Source organism: Poecilia latipinna, unplaced genomic scaffold (genome assembly GCF_001443285.1).
Source record: "Poecilia latipinna isolate Pla-1442-1.1 unplaced genomic scaffold, P_latipinna-1.0 Scaffold2012, whole genome shotgun sequence".
NCBI classification, from domain to species: Eukaryota; Metazoa; Chordata; class Actinopteri; order Cyprinodontiformes; family Poeciliidae; genus Poecilia; species Poecilia latipinna.
The window spans coordinates 10,930-31,043 of record NW_015114628.1 but is presented as its reverse complement, the minus strand read 5'-3'; the positions used below and the strand labels follow the sequence as shown (position 1 = coordinate 31,043).

At 38.0% G+C, this 20,114-nt stretch overlaps 1 protein-coding gene and 1 long non-coding RNA gene across 2 annotated transcripts in view; one reads left to right on the top strand and one right to left on the bottom strand.

The window, feature by feature from the left end:
• The window catches only part of LOC106935743 (glutamate receptor ionotropic, kainate 2-like), a 123,810-nt gene that overhangs the window by 96,018 nt on the left and 7,678 nt on the right, over nucleotides 1-20,114 (bottom strand). Inside the window, exon 2 of the mRNA XM_015016382.1 lies at nucleotides 11,100-11,323. Coding sequence (XP_014871868.1) covers nucleotides 11,100-11,323 — 224 coding nt within the window. The remainder of the gene's footprint in view (nucleotides 1-11,099; nucleotides 11,324-20,114) is intronic.
• LOC106935744 (uncharacterized) overlaps nucleotides 13,314-20,114 on the top strand; it is a 16,684-nt gene continuing 9,883 nt past the window's right edge. The window contains exons 1-2 of the long non-coding RNA XR_001421957.1: nucleotides 13,314-13,419; nucleotides 13,972-13,977. This is a non-coding gene — a long non-coding RNA (uncharacterized LOC106935744). The remainder of the gene's footprint in view (nucleotides 13,420-13,971; nucleotides 13,978-20,114) is intronic.

The window sequence follows — 20,114 nt, the reverse complement described above, 5'->3', positions numbered from 1 at the left end:
CAATTAGGCCATTTGAATCAAGACATGTTAAGTTTTAAAACTAGCTTATTTTAAATTTATTTTCTCAACATCGCTAAAACAGAACCAACACTGATGCACAATCCCCAAAAACACTTCACTCACATTCCACGGCTACCCACAACAAACAAGCTGGTTAATAAAGCCATGTCCATCTGAACCACGGACTGGTTCCCACACTGTGTCAAGCGAACGATGCACCCCACAGCGTCTGGTTCCAGCTCTGGCTCCACCTCTGGATCTGGCCTCTGGCTCTCATCTGCCATGAATGGAATGAACGCTCCTTACAAATGGTCCAGGTGGATAAGTGACCATAAGCGCCTCCCATCTCCAAGACATTCATTGAAGAACAGTTAACAGGCCACAATGTAACACAGCAGGAGGGTTATGGGGGGCGTCATAGTGCCCATCTCTAATTAGCAAGTTGCTAATGTGGTAGATGTTTGTTATTAATTGCTAACATGCTAATGTTACCAGTAAAATCTAACAAAATATTTTTAATATGCTAATAGTTAGCATAGCTAAAGATGCTAGCAAAACAGCTTGTTGTATCTACATTTGTCAACATGTGACTTCCTTGTTAGTATGTTTTAATATTTTAACTCTATAGTCTTGAAGGATTTTCATTTGAATTTCCTGAGCTCAGCCCTTTACCTTTTTAATTTACGATACATTCAAGAACAGAAAAGGAAAACTTATTGTAGATTCATTCAGTTCACATTCACTTTAGATTCTTCAGCAATTTTCTTATTTAGTTTCAGCTTCTGCTAATTAGCATGCTCCTGAAACATTTCTTTACAATGTTTCTTTGAAGATTTTAGCTTCAGCTTACCAATTTAAATTGGTAAGCCAGTTAAATTGGTAACTTATGGTAAATGGACTGAAATATATAGCGCTTTTTCCTATCATTTTGACCACTCAAAGCGCTTTACACCTGAGTCACATTCACCAATTCGCACTCACATTCATACACAGATATGCAGATCAGTAGGCAAGTTGGGGTTAAATGCCTTGCCCAAGGGCACATCGACATGAAGCAGGAGGAAGCTGGAATTGAACCTACACCTTCCGATCACAGGACAACTACTCTTCCCACAAAACCACAGTTGCCCTGACTTACAACAGGAGTTGTAAGTCCTGCCATGAAGGGAAACCATGGTGGGATTCTTGATCCAACCAGTTTTCCTCCAGCAGCAGTCTCAGTCAGTGTATTGTCCTCGTCACCAGAGGGAGATTTCATTTCCTGGTTCAACAACAGACTGAAGAAGCCCCAGTTGCTGCCTCTTCGGCACACTGACTCTGAGAAAATGTCACGCTCATTACAGATCCAGTAACCTTAACAAAACTGTCATCTCCATTCTGAGACATCGGAGGAAGCATGCACACAGCGACTGACACATTTTCCCTCAACTGGATGAAGAGAAGAATTGTCCCAGAGCTGCTACTCTCAGCAGTTTCTTAAGCACTTCCTGTTGTTAGGACTTTGGGTGCGCTTGTTTTGAGTTTTTGTCAGAAGCTGTGGTGTGAGAAAGGGTCTTTGTTTGGCCCAATAACTTAGCCCTCCGGATACTGAACTTTAAAACAGTGTGTGCGTGCGTGTGTGTGTATGCATGCGTGTGCTGGTGCGTGCGCATGTATGTGTGAACAGGAAGGATTGTTCTTTGTTGGAGTGCATCATGTTGCTGGTTGACCTCTCGCTGCTCTTTGCTGTCCTGTAAACCCCCTAACTGCCTGCGGTCATTGCGGTTTTGTGTATCGCTCAGATTTCTGGAGAATTTTTCTCCTCTTGTTCAAATTTGCTGGAGTCGGTGGTTAAATAATTGAACATGCCGCTCTGCCACCATACACTTCTCTGTATTGTTTTTCTGCTGCAGCAAAGGCCGCTAAAAGCAGGAAACACATGCTGTTTGAAAATTTGTCATTTGCAAAGTACAGTTATATAATACCGCATAGAAAGCATAATGACATTTCCAAAAGAAGAAAAATGATAATGCAAGCAATAGCATTTTAGTTTTCATGGTATTTAGTTTACATTTCACAGAAACAAGCTCCACATGTCCAATGTTCAAAACATACTTTACACATTTTTTTAGGTTAAATAATTAGATACAAGGCTAAATAAATTGGCTATGGAAGAGTAAATTTCCACCAAAAAACTTGCAGAAATTTCTAAATTAATTTAATGCATTTACAAGACATTAAATTATTTGTCTTGTAAATACATTACAAGACAATTAACGTATTGTGTTGTAATGTCAACATCAGACATTCTCTGATGTTGAAAAGTTATCAGTTTGCAAAACATAAATTACACTTTTTCACAATAAAAGGCATACATTTACAATATGAAAATATATTGTAAAGTAAGAAACTTGTAACTTGAAACTTGTTTTTCGTGTATTCTGGACTTCATTCGAGGCGATCATGGCGATGAAAAAGCTCGGATCTATCATGTAAAGTTTGGAAAATATCCAGATTCTCATCTCCCAAATTTACCTCTTAAGCCTCAGAGGACATCTGACTTTATAATCTCTGAAAACTTCTGACGTTATTCCTTAATATTTCTGACTTAATGTCAGAAAATGATTAAAGTCAGAATTCTGAGAAAAAAAGTTAGAATTCTGAGATTAATTCAGAATTCTGATTTTAATCTCAGAATTCTGACTTTTTTCTCAGAATTCTGAGATTAAAGTCAGAGTTTTTTTTTTCTTTTTTCCAGTGGTCCTAATCCTTTTCCGTATATTGTAGACTGAGGACCAGTTTCAGAAAAGTTTTCATCCACCATCCGCACAAATACGCCACTGAGCATTGTATTAAAAATACCAAACCCACAGGGGGCAGTCTAGTGCAAAGCTGAAGTCTGTGTCAACCAATCAGATTTCTTAAGAACAACCATGACTTCCTGTTGTGTATTAAACATGGTGGCAGAAGGTTCATTTGTGTGGACTGATAAATAGGTTTAATTAGTTTTAAATAACATAATAGCGTTTCGCCTGTCCCGTAAAAATTCGGAATCGTCCCGTATTTGACACGGGACGCGATTTGTTCCGTATTTCTAGTAATATCCAATAGGCATGCCTGTCACACACATATTAACACAAAGTGTAACAATAATGATCAAAATAAAACATAGGAAATATTAAGGTCAGCTAAATTGTCGTGGGGGGGCTACACAGGACCCCAGAATGCTGCGGACCGATGCTGTTGTCACCATAGACATAAATACGTAGACTCCTCATGGGGTGGGTTGGCCCGTTGCTGCGATACGTAACAGCGTCCGCCATATTGAATGTGGAATATGTGCCAGTAAGCTAATACAAGTAAATGGACCGAACTTCACAAAGTGCCGTTCTACAAAGTATTTTAAATTAATACCTGTCATTGACACATTTTCTCACACACATTAATATATTTGACAATCAAAGAAACGACTAAAGACAGAGTTTCTAACTTTTGATGTGATTATTTCATTGTTTTGGGGCATTTCTGAATCAAGAGCACAATGTTTTTATTTGATAGAAATTATTCTTATTTTTATATTAACATTGATGAACAGACACTTTTACAGCATTTAACATATTTACATAATTCCATAATTTAATGTACATTTAATGTTTCAAGACAAGAAACAAATTATTTTCTTGTATTTATTTTTTATACATTATTGAGAAGTGACTTTTTATTTATAAATCAGTCATTGTCAAACAATAAACTACATATTTTTCTTACTTTTTTCCAGAGAAAAAAATATTTATTACAGTATGTCAACTCTGCTATTGATAGCAAATAGTGAAAATAATTCTAACAGAGTAAATTATTTTTATTTCATTACATAAGCTACATCAATACACTAATACTTCAGATTGAGATATTTAAAAATACACAAAAAGTGAAAGAATAAAACATTTATTTATTATACTGGGAACACTGGTCACAGGCAGGGCTTCAGTCTGCTGGTTACACTGGGAGAACTCAATGACTTCTGAGACGTCCTGGTTCACAGGCTAAAGCCAAGGATAAAAGAGAAATTATCCAAAAGTGTAATAGAAAATACATACGATATGTTTCATATATGTTTCTTTCACATTCAGAAAAAGAAATTTTCAGCATGTTGGGCTCTGACTCGTAGCATCTTTATAGCTATGCTGAGCTGGAAACAGACTGAAGAACAGCAGCTCCAGCTCTGATCCTGACTGATCTTTCCTCACTAAATCCCCTGGTTTTTAATGAACTTCTCCTCTAACAGCGGTTTTTCATCACCTCTCTCTCATTAGAAAACACAGTGTGAAAACGTTGGCTGCTACGCTAACAATCAGCAGTTACTTCGGGCAAATTAAGCTACATAGGAAATATTTCTCGGTTGTTTAGAAGTGAATTTCTAGCTGCAAAGTCAAGTAATTCTGATCTTTCATCCTTACCTGTGAAAGGTAATAGCAATGAATCCAATTTGTTTCATAAAACAGTTGAAACAAGTTCAGACAGCACGGGACTTGAGCTCCGATCGCTCTGCTGCCACATGGAAGATGGCGGACGCTATTACGTACGACTCAGCGCTCCATGAGGCGTCTATGTATATGATTTCTATGGTTGTCACGGTTTCATTATTTGCTTATTTAATTTATAAAAATATCAGCCAAAATAATATAAATAGTTATTTAAAGAACAAATCATACAAATAGATTAACAGTAAATGCATTAATTACCAAAGAAGTTATACTAAATAAATGTCTTATATTAATACTCAGTGGTGGATCTTTTTTTTACCTTCACAATTTTACTTTAACCATGAATTAAAAATTATAGTGATGCACTTTTAGACAAAAGTGGCTCTTTGGCTCACTTAATATATCCAATGATGAAATATTGCTCTGTTTTTGTTGTTGTTTTTTCATTCTTTTTCAAGTGTCGCCATGGGAAAACACTGACTATCCCGGCCCCTGTGGTAAATTTGGTCTAGATTCTAGAACCAGCCTCCAAACCTAACTCCTTATTTGTATACATATTTGTTTTAATACTCTGTAAAATACCAGATTGTTGACATATCTGTTATACTTTTGGCTGCCTGAGGACACATTTTGAATATTTAATCAGGTGTTATGATCAGTTACTCAGTACTTGAGTTGTTTACCAAATACTTTTTATACTTGCTTAATTAAACGTGTTTAAGGTATACAGGTATACTACTCTGATAGAAGTACAATTTTGGGGTAGTCTAACCGACCTCTATGCATGAATGATTGCTCTATGATCACTTTTTAAAGGCAAAAAACACCACCATAAAATGTCTGTCACTGCAGTGGACACCCACCACATGAAAGTAGGGCGACATGCCGTGGTGGCGTCCCTTATTTTGATTTCTGAAAGGTGGCAACCCTAGCAATCACTACATCTCAATGTTTCCATGTACACACAAAGTTTTATTAAAAATACACTTTGGTCAGAGTTTTTTTAAAATCATTTTTAAAGATATTGAACTGAGTTTTCATGTGAATGAAAAGCCAAAACACATAAAAATGTATTTGTTTCCTCAGATATCTGGTTACATGTAAGCTTAGGCTACATGTAGACTAAGTCTAAATATCATAAATCTATCCGTTCACTCATGAAAAATTTCTCACAAATGTAAACATTTTTGACATCCAATTTTTTTCGAGTTATTTGTGAAGTTAATCTTAAAATGTTCAACTTGGTGAAAATGAATACTCTGTTATAGTAACAAGACTATGAAGAAGTAACGACAGAAATGGAGCCATATTAAACTTGCTGTTAAACAAATGAAGTCATTTGAACATGTGTATTTAAAAAGATAGAAAGCATGAAAGAATATATAAATTCTGTGTTCCTATCAACATCACTATAAGCAATGTTTGAGCATTTAACAAGTTTTTATTGGGCTTAGGTCTGAACTTTGGCTGGACCATTCTAAATGTATGAATTTGCTTTGAGATAAAGCACTCTACTGTAGTTTTGGTGACAAAACAGTTTATTCTAACAACTAAATGATATTCATGCAAAATCCGTATTTTGAGACTTCAGTTTTCCTCTTTGTTATCCCTTTTGTCTTTGACTCTGTGTTAACACACATCTCACAACTCTGTATAAAAATCTGAAAAAATGAATACAAGAGTTTGCGAAACACAATGTCACAGCCCAAACATTTTGTCACGGTTGTAATAATGAAGCATTTGATCTCTTTTGGGTAATTAATCCTCCTTTTGCTGTTAATTTCTTTAACATTTGGTCTAATTTTTAATTTACATGTGACATTTAATTTTGACACAACGATTTATTTGACTTGGACTCTCATGCGTCCGCAGTTATGAGTATAAGGTTGGGTACAATTTATTTGTCTTTGAAGTGCTTCTCTGATGAAAGTTATACTCTAAGTCACTAAATGTTCCTTTTCAATAGTGTACAACCTTTTAGTTAATTTTACAAAAATATTTTTGTGAATTTCAGATATTCTTGAGCTAAAACATTTTCTGAAGATTTTTATTTTGTCCTTCATAAAGTTCATCATGGGATACATCCTTACGAACCGATTCTACGTTGCAAAAGAAGTTTTAATTTGTATTATTTTCACATAAATAATCTGAGTAACTATAACAATCAACAATGATTTAACTAATTGCACCACTCTCCTCTCTCCAGCTGTTTCCTGTCGTTGCTGCTGGTTGCTGCTGTGGTTTGGAAAATCAAACAGACCTGCTGGGCTTCCCGGCGTAGAGAGGTAGGTCACGTCCGTTCCTGAATGTTACCAGTCTGTGTTGGATTGTCGAGCTGTGTGTACGTGTGTGTATGTTTGATGCAGCTGATACGCTGATCCATTACTCCGCCTGCAATTTGTGAAGGGTGCATTAATGTCACGAGTTCCCAAAAATGGAAAAAGAAATGTCTGCCTAATAAGCGTCGCCATGACAATAAACAAGGCCATTCCCCTTAATTAGTGCTCCTCATGAACCAATTAACTCAGATGAAGTGATGCTAAACGAAGTGGAATGGAGTGATATATCACTTAAAGCAGAGGTTCCCAAACTGTGGGACGCGCCCCTTAGGGAGGGCGCCATGCCATTGCAGGGGAGGGGCGCGGGAAGCCATCTGGATGAAAAAAAAAAAAAAAAAAAAAACATGAACGCTGTATGCACTGGGATTTTACCTTAGAATGGCCAACTCTCTGTTATTCCTCTGTCAATTTGATACAGTAGAGGCTTCTGCACTTCTCATATCTGTGTCCTCTGTCACTTTTATCAGCAGTTAAAACTGTTTAATCAGTTGTTAACATGTGGTAACCTGTTTTGTTGAGTCGCCTTTAAACGCAACATGAGTGCTACGACCATAGACATAAAATAAGAGTAGACCCCGCATTGGCTGCTCCGGCGCAGGAAATACGGCGGCCATCTTGGAGCGGTATACCTTCCTACTTTGCTCAATCAAAACAGCAGAAGATGCCTCAGCACTGAGGGATATTGTTGCTCCGATCAATGACTATTGATGTGAGGGCTCCACAGACAACATTTCACAAGTAAGATGGACATATTATTGTGTATATTTTGTGATTAGAATATTACTTTACTGTATTTATGTCCACATGTGAGATACCAGCTAATGCTAGCTATAGTGCTTGGTGTAATACAGGGTTCAGCCCCACTATGAAGGTTAACTGAGATTCCGTAAATCTAAAAAAAATTATTATTCTCCAACATTGGCTTAGATTATCTGACACAAGTGCCTACATTAAACAATTTAACATATATCATAAAACTTATATTATGTGTTATAACATTCACCAGCAAAGTTTACACAGGTGGTAAAGACTATTATTTATATTCTTTCACTCTGTCAAAAGTAAGATACATCCTAAATCTTCTGTTTTTGTTTTGAAGGTTTCCTAAAGACACGATGTGAGGAAGAAGGGAGAAATGTATTTAAGGAGAGACGGATTCACTGCAGCACGGATGAATCTCACATCGGATTTTGGACTCAATCTCAGCTGCTGAATCTCTCTGAAGCTAGAAATCCTCGGCTGAAAAACATATACATATATCTATATATATGTATGTATACATACATACATACATACATACATACATACATACTACTCAGGTGTAGTTCTGCACAGCAGAACTATACGTTTTGCTGGTTTGCTGGCAGCAAAATGCAAATAACTTTGCAGAGTTTTTCCCCCCAAACTAACAGACTGTTGAGTAAAGCTGATGGATGCAGGTAAAGTTAGCTAAAAGATGACTAGCTAGCTAATATCAATACAGCACCTCAAGCTTGTTAACAAGTAGCTTGTATGCTACTGGTGTCTATGTTCAGCTACGATTCATTTTCCNAATCCAGTTTGTTTCGTAAAACGGTTGAAACACACAGCGCAGGACTTAAGGAACTCCGATCCTCTGTTGCCACATAGAAGATGGCGGCAGAGGCGCAAAAAGTGGGTATGCAGCATATGCAACGCATAGGGGCGCAGCACCAGAGGGGGCGCCAAAACCCCGTCTGGAGGGGGCGACGCGCCGATTATGTTTTCCCATACAGTTCAGCGCGCCTCACGCTCCTTCACCTGTACATAACGAGGTACATGTAGCGAGTTTTACAGTCCACGCAGCGTCGCCTCGGGAGGGGGGGGGGGGTTTTATGTTTTCGCATCCACCTGAAAAATGTGCAGTTGCGCCACTGGATGGCGGTTGCTGTTACGTACAACTCAGCGCTCCATGAGGGGTCTACGTCTTGATGTCTATGGGACAGACCACCGGGACGCTCCGTCTTGCTTCTGGGTTTGCCTGGCTATTTTTCCGGCCAGTGAACCATTCCGCCACCCAGTGGTCGTTTTTCAGACCACTTAGTCTCCTGTACCGCTCAAAAATGCACAATATGTCTGTACAGTACATAATTTTAGGATATTATAAGGAAGTGCTGAGATATTCCGTTTTCCACCGAACTAACATATTTGCCACTTCGGCACAAGCACAGTGAGAAACGTCAGAGGATAAAAACACTAGACTCCGAGCAAAAATCAGATGTCCCAGCTTTTACTAGCATGTAAACGCACCATCTACACAAATCTGGGAGCTTCCCGGAAGCGTGAAATGAGTCTCAAAAATACTTACGCACTCATTTCCGGATCTGTGTGTAAATGGAGTTTTGTGTGTACCAGGCAGTGACGTGCGGTGAGGTTCACTGCTGGTGAGGCACTGACTTATGACTTAGACACCATGCATGTATTGGATGTACGGAAATTTCACGCAGGCATACAACACTGGAGGGCAAAAAGACTAACCTTTTACATGTCATCCATAGCCGCGTTAACTCAGTGAAACTTAGAAATGTAGGTATTGATTTTGTGCTATGATCCACAGCAAAGTGATCTGTATTCGCCACGCTATGCAGACTCGTTGCCATAGCAACTGACAACAATGCCACTTCATGTTTTAGGATTTAACACCAAAAACATTCAAGAATTTATTTTGCACACAGAACAGAACATTTAGTCTGTTGTAGTATGTTTTAGGCTTAATGTTTAATTAATAAATAATTGCTGTGGTAGATTAGCTCCCGCTTCTACTTTACTGAATTATTTAGACATACAAACTGCCCACAAAACGCACACTTCATTATAAAAAACATCTTATTGCTGTCTTACCTTTATGTATCAATGAAATCCATGCACCGCTAATTCTGCACAAAAATATCCGTTCATCCAAAGCCAAGTCTATTCTCAGCATGTCTTTTCTACTCCGTTTGAGAATCATCAAACTGTCTCGAAGCAAAACTTTCAGCACCGGTGTTGCTCTTCCTTTAGTTATTATCTCCTGCTTCAATTGAAATTCCACTTTAGAAAACTGTTTAGGTGTAGAAATGTAGTCTTTCATGTTTACGTCGGAAGAGAGGAGAAAACAAATATATCGCTGTACTTTACTTATTTACTGTATGGCTAATTCCATGGCTAGCTCACTGTGTCTTACTCTGCAGTTGTGCAGTCACAATATCTGGGATCATGAGCGCCCCCTGCCATGAGGCAAGAGAACTGCCTGCCTCCCCTGGAGTCTGTTTTCTGCCGTTTCTGATCGCTCCTCCGCACACAAAACACGATACACACACAGTTGGTGACAAAAAAAAATACTGTACATTATATACATAAGCGAAATTATGGAAAATCAGACCATATATTAAATGTTTTTTAGCCATTTTATTGCTGGCGTACAGACAGGAGGAACATGCTGTCATAGAATGGCAGCCAGTGCAGTTAGCGAGAGGTTGCGCAATCCCAGGTGAGGCTCAGCTCACTGCTGCCTCACCGGCTTCGCTTCTGAGCATTTGAATGGGAAAATGCGAAAATCCAGCGATTTTTAAGACAAAAATAATCAGAATTGGTTAAGCAAAGTAAAAAATAGATACTTTATAGTACAAACCACAGGGTGAAAATAGCAATATAAATGGTTTTATCATTATATATTATTTTTCCATGATGCCTCACCTGCCTCCCCTGACCGCACGTCACTGGTACCAGGTGACTTGTGTGTACTTTTTCAACATGTATAGGTGTAGGAGAAGGTTTATTTTATTTTTAAGGTTTACAAATCCAGTATTACACACGCAAAAATCTTTTTACGGACGCAAAAATCCTTTTACACACGCACAGATATTTTGAGACTATTTTCACTCCATACATAAAACCCTGAGATTGTTGAGAGTTCTGCAGTATCTCTGCTCAGGACCCCAGCACCTGTGGCTACCTGAATATTGTTGGCACCTCTATTTACTGGTGCCAGTACAAGAATTACACACTTCAAGCTATCCCAAAACCTACGGTGATCTGGAAGAAGACATTTCATCTGTAAAACATGTATATGAGTGGAACATGGAGACCATCTTAGTGGCTCATCACAGTTTGACATTGAAAACATGTAAGAGTGATCATATTGAGCCTAAAGTTTATTGAGCCTAAACTTTGATTAATTTCACCACTGTCACGGAGGACTATCATTAAAAATGTTCAAAGTCAGATGGAATGCATCATTGATGGAAACTAGACATGTAGACTCTGTGTGGAACTACAACCACTCAAAGTGACATGTTACCTGGCTATGACAAACAGCACACAACTGACACCCAAGTAAGCCAGCAGAATATACATCCAGATATCAGGTGAGAGTGGGTTGAGGAAGGAGAAGACCCCAGGGTTGGTCCCGTTGGGCTTGCGGAACAGTATACTTATACCCAGCGTCATGAAGGGCTTGGAGAAGTCAATAACTTTCTCACGCACATATGTGATGGCGAGGGGAGCCACTGCCAGATCAGCTCTCTGTCAACAGCAAAAAGAAACATGAAAAAGGATATGGTTTAAGTTACAGGTACAGAAAGCATTTAGAGGCAATTAAATTAAGACACATTTCTTTCACAATTTAAAATGTCTAAAAGCACTTTGCAAGAAATTTAAAACCCTCTTTTTCTTCTTTTTATTCATACTCTCACTGTTTCACTAACATTTTTCTTTTTCTGAAATCCTAAAATTTGTTATTTGTTTTTATGTTTTTCTCTTTACTTAATTTTTTTCCCCATCATATTTTCAAATATGATGAAAGTTGCAGTGTTGGCTGTCAATAAACCTAGCATGGCCTGGAAATTCCTTATTAACAATATTTGGTAACACTTTATTTGAAGAGGGTTGAATAAGACTGTCATGACACTTTCATAAACATGACATAACACCTGTCATGAACATCAATAAGCCTTCATGAATATTTATGACTGTTGTCATAAAGCGTCATTCGGTAAATAATGACACTTTTAATACAAAGTTGACATTATTCAAAATGTCTTTGTTATGACAACTTGACATTAACCAGGAAATCATTACTGTTTAAATTTTACCTTTAATAACATAAAGTTACCTCATTTTTAAAGTGCAATCATTAATACTTTTATAACAAATTTATATCAGTAATGATTTCTTGTTTAATGTCAAGTTGTAATAACAAAGACATTTTGAATAATGTCAACTTTGTATTAAAAGTGTCATAATTTACCGAATGACGCTTTATGACAACAGTCATAAATATTCATGAAGGCTTATTGATGTTTATGACAGTGTCATGTCAGGCTTATTCAACCCCCTTCAAATAAAGTGTTACCCAATATTCTCTACATAGGAATGTGATTTAAAGGTGACATAACATGTAAAATCCACTTTTTTAGCCCTTAAATACATTTTTGTGTACTTTTGAGTGTCTAGGAGTGTCTATTGTTGTAGCATTAATATTTTAATAGGCATCTGACATACCTAAACTATGCTCCATATTTTAGGTAGTTATTATGGAGGGAGAGAGTGTAAATACACTAATAACACCAATGATACATTAATTTGAATGTGTGGTTCAGCAGGTTTGTCGTCTTCATTCTGAGTCAGACTCTGGCTCCAACGTGTATGGATGCTGGATGGTCCAGATAATAATAATATATAATACATTTTGGAATTGTGGTGGGATGGTGTTCCACCCTCCCCCACTCTGTGCACCAGGTGCAGCTAGGAGCCACCGTTGATTGGTGGGCGGGGCAGGTGCCTTTATAGTTGGGCAGGCCGCTGCAAGGTGCGTGTGTTAGGATGGATTGCAGAGGTTCGTCCTCTGAGAAGTTTAATTTGTTCTGATTCAAGTTCATCGTTATATTCAATTAAACATAATCAGTCTAATAGTAGGCCAGACCTTTTATTGGAGATTCAGTTAATACTTTATAGAATTCAGGCCATGGGATTAATCGCATATAGGAATAAAAGGAAATGAGTTGGCAGACAAATATGCAAAACAAGCTTCAAAAAACAGTTGCATTGAGATACTGATTCCTTTTAGTAAAGAAGAAATAAAATCTATTATAAAACAAAAGGTTAAGGACAGATGGCAGAAGCAGTGGGAAGAAGATAGAACTGGTAGATGGCTTTATAGTATTCAAAGGAAAGTTGGTGAAATGAGGGGAACAGGAAGAAGTAGAAAATAAAAAAACATTATATCCAGATTATGTTTTGGTCATACAGGTTTAAACAGTACACTGTTTAAAATGGGGAAACATCCAACAGGTAATTGTGATCTTTGTTTTCAAGAAGAGACAGTAGAACATGTTTTATTGTTATGTCCAAAGGAGAGAAGGAAATTAGAATATAGACTTCTAAAGAATAAGTTACAGTTAAAAATACCAGATATTTTGAGATATTCCTCTTCCTCTGAATATTTATGTTATTTAATAAAATTTCTTAAGAAAACTAAACTGACAGAAAGGATTTAGGGTTTTTTTTTAGTTGCGTTCTGATCCACACTCCATACCAGTAGGTGGCGGTAATGCACACCATTAAGTTGCTTGCCAACCGCCGTTAAAAACAAAAAGAAGAAGAAGAAGAAGAAGGTGCGTGTGTCTTTGTTTCTCCCACTGTTGCTACAGTCGACGGCTAAATGTTGGCTTGTGTGTTTGGTCGACTCGTCTGCGATCGTAAGTGTCAGTTCTGCTATCCATGGCTGGGATCATGGTTGGTTTTTGGGTGCTACACCTATCATGCGTTTCTGCAGTGTTGCTCTGATGGCGTTGCCGGCTGCAGCTGGGGGTTCCTGTGGTGGGCGGCTTCCATCTGGTCCTCACCTGCTGACCCGCTTCCTCCCGGGTTAGTCTGCGTTTCCTTTGATTATAATCATGCCTCACTCTGCTACACTTCCAGTGTTTCAATCATCTGCTAGCTCATCTGAAGATCCTTCAGTATGCTGCAAAGTGCATTCTCTTCCACGATCATTTGGTGGGGTAGCAACATAAGATCCAAAGACCTAAAAAAGCTGAAGTAGTAAAAGATAAAGACAAGTGGTTCTGTTCTTGGAACTGCTTTAGAACTTCTGAAGGTGTTACAAATATGAAGTACATTAGGAACACTGAGCATCCTCTTCATGACACTATTACATAAGGCCATGTCTTCAGTCAGAGGTTTCTTCAGAAACACTAACACTGACTGCTACACATCTATGACAAGTCTTTGAAGAAATGTAGATATGTGTCAACAATATTTTATTTTCCTTTGGTAAATTCTTAATACATCCTTCTTCAGTTATCCTTCATTTCTTCCAGATGTCGAAATAGATTGAGTAGTTGCAGAGTTGTGATACAGCATTTGTGTTAACACACATAGTTGTCTCTAACAAAATGGCTAGTGAGTGCAGAGAAGCATTTTGTAGTTATTTATTGCTTCACTCAGGAAATATTGTACTGTAAGCATTTTTTATTTAAAACAGCCTGTGTTGTCCTGTTGACAGTTAATAAATCTCATTCTGGATTATGACTCCAGATGCTAATCATTCACAAAATGAAGGGGCTCATCCCTCAAATATATATTGTTTTTGTCTCATGAAGGTTGTTTTTCCATCACTAAAGGATCAACTGACTAAGCTGCATGCTCTCAAAGAGGCTATATGTTAAATGTGGCTGATAAAAAGCATTTATGATTCAAATCATAACTCTTAAGAATTGGAACAACATAACTAAATCACAATGTGTTTGTTAAACTTCACACATATCACAGATTAAAGACTATTTTTAAAATTGTTTTTGGATGTAATCCTTGAAGCTTATTCAGTGCAGTTCAGCAGTCCTTCTGAGCCTGATCTGTCTTCTCTGCATCCACTTCTCTCAACTCTTCTGAGACCTTGTCTGCTGCAATCACCATCTGTCTAAGTCAAGAGTAAGAAGTGGGGCAAACACACATGGAGCAACACCTCACAGTGGACTGGGCCCTTCATCCATGTAAAAACAAGACTATCTGTCACAATGGACATTTGCTACACTGATCAAGAACAGAAGACAACTGTGGAGGCGTTAAGGGCCACTTGACCCCTCGCAGGTACAGCATCTAATGAGGTCAGATTTTGACTAATGGCCTTGCTGCGCCTGCTATTTTTCTGTCCATGTAATTGATCCTAACTGGGACTTTGCTGCAATGATCAACACTGTGAGCAGACTGCGTGCTCTTGTGTTTGTACTTTAATAAGCTCTGTGGGGGAAACAACTCATGAACTTCTATGCTGTTGTTGGAAAATTGTACTTTCTATCTGAGCCATCTTTACTTCCCTGTTTCATTTTTTTGGTGAATTGTTTTATTTAGCTTCACCCTCCTTTGGACTTCTCATTCTTTATGACTTACAACTAAACATTCAGTTGTAAGTCAGTACCATGTCTGACTTTTTCTCTTGATGTATGAAAAAGAAGTGAAAAATATATATATGAATATTATAAGAAAGGTCAGAATATACAGACATAAGAAAAAACAATAACATATTCAGTATGGTTTCTTTTCTAAGATATGCTAACATCTGAATGTTGAAATTTCAAAACTTCCGGAGAGCATGGCCAGCTGTTTTCTGCTGGTTGTGATTGGTTGTTTCTGACTGAGTGGTGTAATTCTGCAGAACAGAGGGAGGGGGCAGAGGAGCTCGATATTTTTTCAGAGCTTATCTGTCTCATGTTAGGACAGCAAAAGTCTTAATACACATATAAAAAGTTTTTTTTCTTGTTTGTTTCTTTTTTTTTTTTTGTTACATGCTGCAGCTTTAAGTAAACGTTTAATGTGAGAGTCCACTGTCTGGTGGAGGTTGAACGTGAAATATGAACGTCTCAGAATTGCGTGGCTGCGGTCCAACAGAGAGAGCAGAACCCGGCAGCTTTCACCGCTAGCCCGATGATTTTAATTATTTTTCAGGTTATTTAGCTAGGTATTTAGTTTCTGACCATCATGCTCATCTGGGTGAGTGTTGGTAGTTGTGCGCTGCTACACCTGCTGTCTGATCGCTCCAGATGTCTTTTACCTGCAGTTAGCCTCGATAAATCACCGTACTCCGTCAACCCTTGTTTTTTAAATGTCATATTAAATTCATTGTACTGACGCATTTTGATGCCCTGCACCTCCGAGGTATTTTTCTGTCACAACGGTAAAGTTCCACACGACATTGTGCCATTGCGCAGTTTGAAGGAAAGTTGGTGATGCGTTGCACATGGGGCCTCTGCAGGTTGCGAAAAATGAGATGCAGGTGATCGTTTTTTCTGATCGGCAACAAGAGACAGTGATGGACGATCACCGATCAAACGCTTTTTCACGGAAATCAGCCGATCAATTGGCTGATGTTTTAAACAAGATGTTTAAAACATCTTGTTTTAAACATCTTGTTTAAAACAAGATGTTTTAAACTGGTGTTAAATATTCATTTGTCTGATTATGTTTTAAAAAAAAAGCACAAAAGCTGCCAAAGGGTAGTTTAAATTACTTACACAAATTAACCAAATCTCATAATTAGGGGTTCTGGAGCAGTGTGTTTATTCTGAAAATATCCAGAAATGCACATTTGGTACATGTACCTGTTCAGGATGCTCATACGGGAGCACATTGGGAAAGGCGGGTACAAAACTGCAGCTTTCTGGCTAAAATGGGAGAGTTGACAGGTATTGTACCAAACAATACAGTGATGTCTCATACCACTACACATGTAGGATGTAACTAAGGGAGAAGGAAATATGGACCAAACCAAAACTTTAAGTCAGAGTAGCCTATGCAATTTTAAACAGCAATAGCTGAATCTGACCTTTTATATTTTTAAATGTCTGCACAGTAATAATAAAAAATAAAACCTCAACTAAATATTGTAACTCACAGTGATTTTAAAACTTAGCAGTTTCAGAGTTTAAAAGGGTAAACTATGTCTTTGAATTTAACTTGCTTACAGAGTAAATCTGAGCCATTTAAGAAGATGTAGTGTTAACTTACAGCTGATTATCATACCAAGCTTTGTTGGTTATTCACATGCTTTTCTTTGGTCTCGGCCAATTAGCTGAAAGTTTGAAGTAAACACATGGCTCATTTACATCCCCATCACATAACTCAACCCATGCTATAACGGACTGTTGGAAAAATTAAAAAGTACTTTGGAGATGACAAGATCAACCAGAAAGATACCAGTGAAAAGAAAACAACACCAGGACTATGATTCTATGACTGGAGGCATCCATGTCTGCAGGAATATTTTTCAGTTTCTCTGGGTGAATTGCAAAACTTTTATTGTTTATAGGAATATAAACAATAGAACACTAAAATCAATAAATTACTGCTGAGCATAATATGACGGTAAAAAGCGTAATCAGCCTGACTTACTGTAGATAGCAACTATAACACAAAAATAAAATAATTATTGACATCGGGCTTTCTACAGGCTCAAAGCAAACATTATGGAACATGTTGCATTTTATGATGTTAATATGTTAACTTAAGTTCGGGAGCAGGGCCACGCCCAAACCACACCTCAATTTTTTCCAAACAGCCTATTTATAATCTGCTCACCCATTCTTTTCAGTCTGTTACATTCCATCAACGTTGTTACGTTCATTATCAGACTTGTGACGATTGCTTTGGCAATTATACTCACCATGGAAAACGCCTTAACAATCCAGCTCAACCCTTCTGACTCGGATGATCTCTAATACACTCCATCCACTGTCGAAAATTCCCCTCCTTCTGTTGCTTCAGGTTGCAAAAGCCTGTGCTCCGTGATATTTGATCCTCAAACTCAGTCTCACACTACATCACCTACAGTTCATCACTCGCCTCCAACAATATCCCAATCCTGTGACCATTGACAATTCCTCCAACATTTCCGGTAATATTATTCCATCGATGGCTGTTTCCCAGTTCTTATCCACCGTTATTTAATCCCTGTCCTCGCAGGCTTCACAAAATCCCTGTGCACATACATCCCTTCATTCCTTCTACTATGTGCCTCTCAGTCCATTTTGGCTCCAGCTTCTCTTCAAAACCTTCAAGCACAGTGAATCCAGCTCAGCCAATTGCTCCAGGATTTCGTCCTACATTTCCATCTAATCTGTCCTTTCCCCCACTTCCATCCCTAAGCTCCTCCGTTTCCTGTCCAAGGTGCAGGCCATCTTGGACAACCAGTCTGATCCCACTCAAAGGACTCTCTGACACGCTGTTTGTCTTTAAATCGGAGCTGGAGGTGCTACTGTTCTAACAGGCATTTGCACGATCTCTTTATTTATTTATTTAATTTAGATTTTTTTTTTCCTTTAAAATGTATTTTTGTTTGTGTGAGGTGACTTTGTGCCCTAAAAGCACATTTTACATAAAATATAGAATTATTATTTTATAAATACTTATACTGCTACAAACAAGGACGTTGCCATGGTTACTGCTTCAAGTGGTTCCGAGTGACTTCCGGGTATTTATACTAATTTACATTAATGTGTATTTGTGGGTGGCGACCAGCAGCTGCTCTATTTCCCGCAAATTAGGATTTAGAAAGGAAAGGTGCGCGGCCACGTGCGTGCGCACGGTTTTATACATCCGGATTTTTTTTTTTGTGCGCCCCACTTTTCTACATTTTTCCGTACTCCAAGATTTAGTGTGAAAACTGTGCATTCTTTTATGCATGAGGCCCCAGATGATGATGTTGTGGCTTTGTAGTGTTAATTGAACATTTTTGAGGTAACTACATATGTGGAAATAATATAAGGTCCATCTTAAACAAACAATTTTCTTGAGTAACAAAATGGGAAACTGTCTAGTTTAGGTAACAGACAGACAACTGTCTAGTAATTCTAACCAAGCACGGATGTCTGGCTCATTTCTAGATAAAAATTTCCAAAAAGCCCTAAGGCATGTGTCAAACTTTAGGCATACCTATTTCTGGAGCCCTCCAAATCTCAGAGGGCCACAAAAATAGAATCACAGTTGTGTGCTTAAATATTATTTTATAAGTTAAACTATTTATTTGTATTGTGCCAAATTACTTTGGTGTGAATGGTTAAATATTTAAAATATCTGTTTGTTAAAAGGTCAATATTTCATGCCACAACCAGCCCTTTCAGCACATTCATGACCTTGATGTGGTCCAATATAAAAATGTGTTAGACATCTTTGCCCTAAGGTGCCACCTTCATCAACAACTATGATAGTACAACACCCTCCTGAATCATACTATTCAGGAGAAAGAAAGTTTTGTGTCCAGAGAAGAGAGCATTTTGCTGCAAATTGTACAACTGTATGAGAAATGTCTCCTGTACTGACAAAGTCTTAAAGGCCACTAAGACAGGAAAAACACATCATACCAAAGAGCACGGGCCTCACTGCACAGTTTCGACACTACAACTTGGAGTACGGAAAAATGTAGAAAACTGCGGCGCACAAAAACATCGGCTGTATAAAACTGCACACGCATGTGGCCGCGCACCTTTCCTTTCTAAATCCTAATTTGTGGGAAATAGAGAGCAGCTGCTGATCCACCCTGTCGCCACCCACAAATACATATTAATTTAAATTAGTATAAATACCCGGAAGTCTACCAACACAGAAGCAATAACCATGGCAACATCCTTGTTTGAAGCAGTTAAAGTATTTATAATTATAATAATTATTATATATTTTATTTAAAAGGTGCTTTAAGGGTACATAATGTCACCTCACAAAATAAAAATACATTTTAAAGAAAAAAAATCTAAATTAAAAAAATAAAGAGATAGTGCAAATGCCTGTTTGAACAGCAGCACGTTCAGCCAGGATTTAAAGACAAACAGCGTGTCAGAGAGTCTTTGAGTGGGAATATGGACGTTTATTCTAAATAGTAGAATTGTGTATGAATTGTACATTTACAGAATAAAGATACTTTATGTCCATAAGGCGTATTCACAAAGCGGGCGGCTGGACTGAAGGATGGCTGCAGCTGGACCAGTACCAGTACCGGACGGCTCCTTCTTTAAATTTTGCTCAGAGATCCAGGATGATCAGTCTGGATTAATCTAAACGCTCATAAACCATCATCATCATTTCCCATCAGATCAATATGATCTCGGATCAATTGCTCCCTCTGAATCCTTCTGTTGGTGATGTTCTCCATCAGAACCAAAGGGCTCCACAATTACGCGTCTCACCTTTGCGCAGCTACTTACATACGTGTGATTGCATACACACCTTGATCAGCTTGCATACACACCTTGATCAGCTTGCCCATGCCTGCCCTTCTTGCTCTGTTTTTGTCCTGTATTTTTCTATATTTTTGGAACCTTTCTTTGCA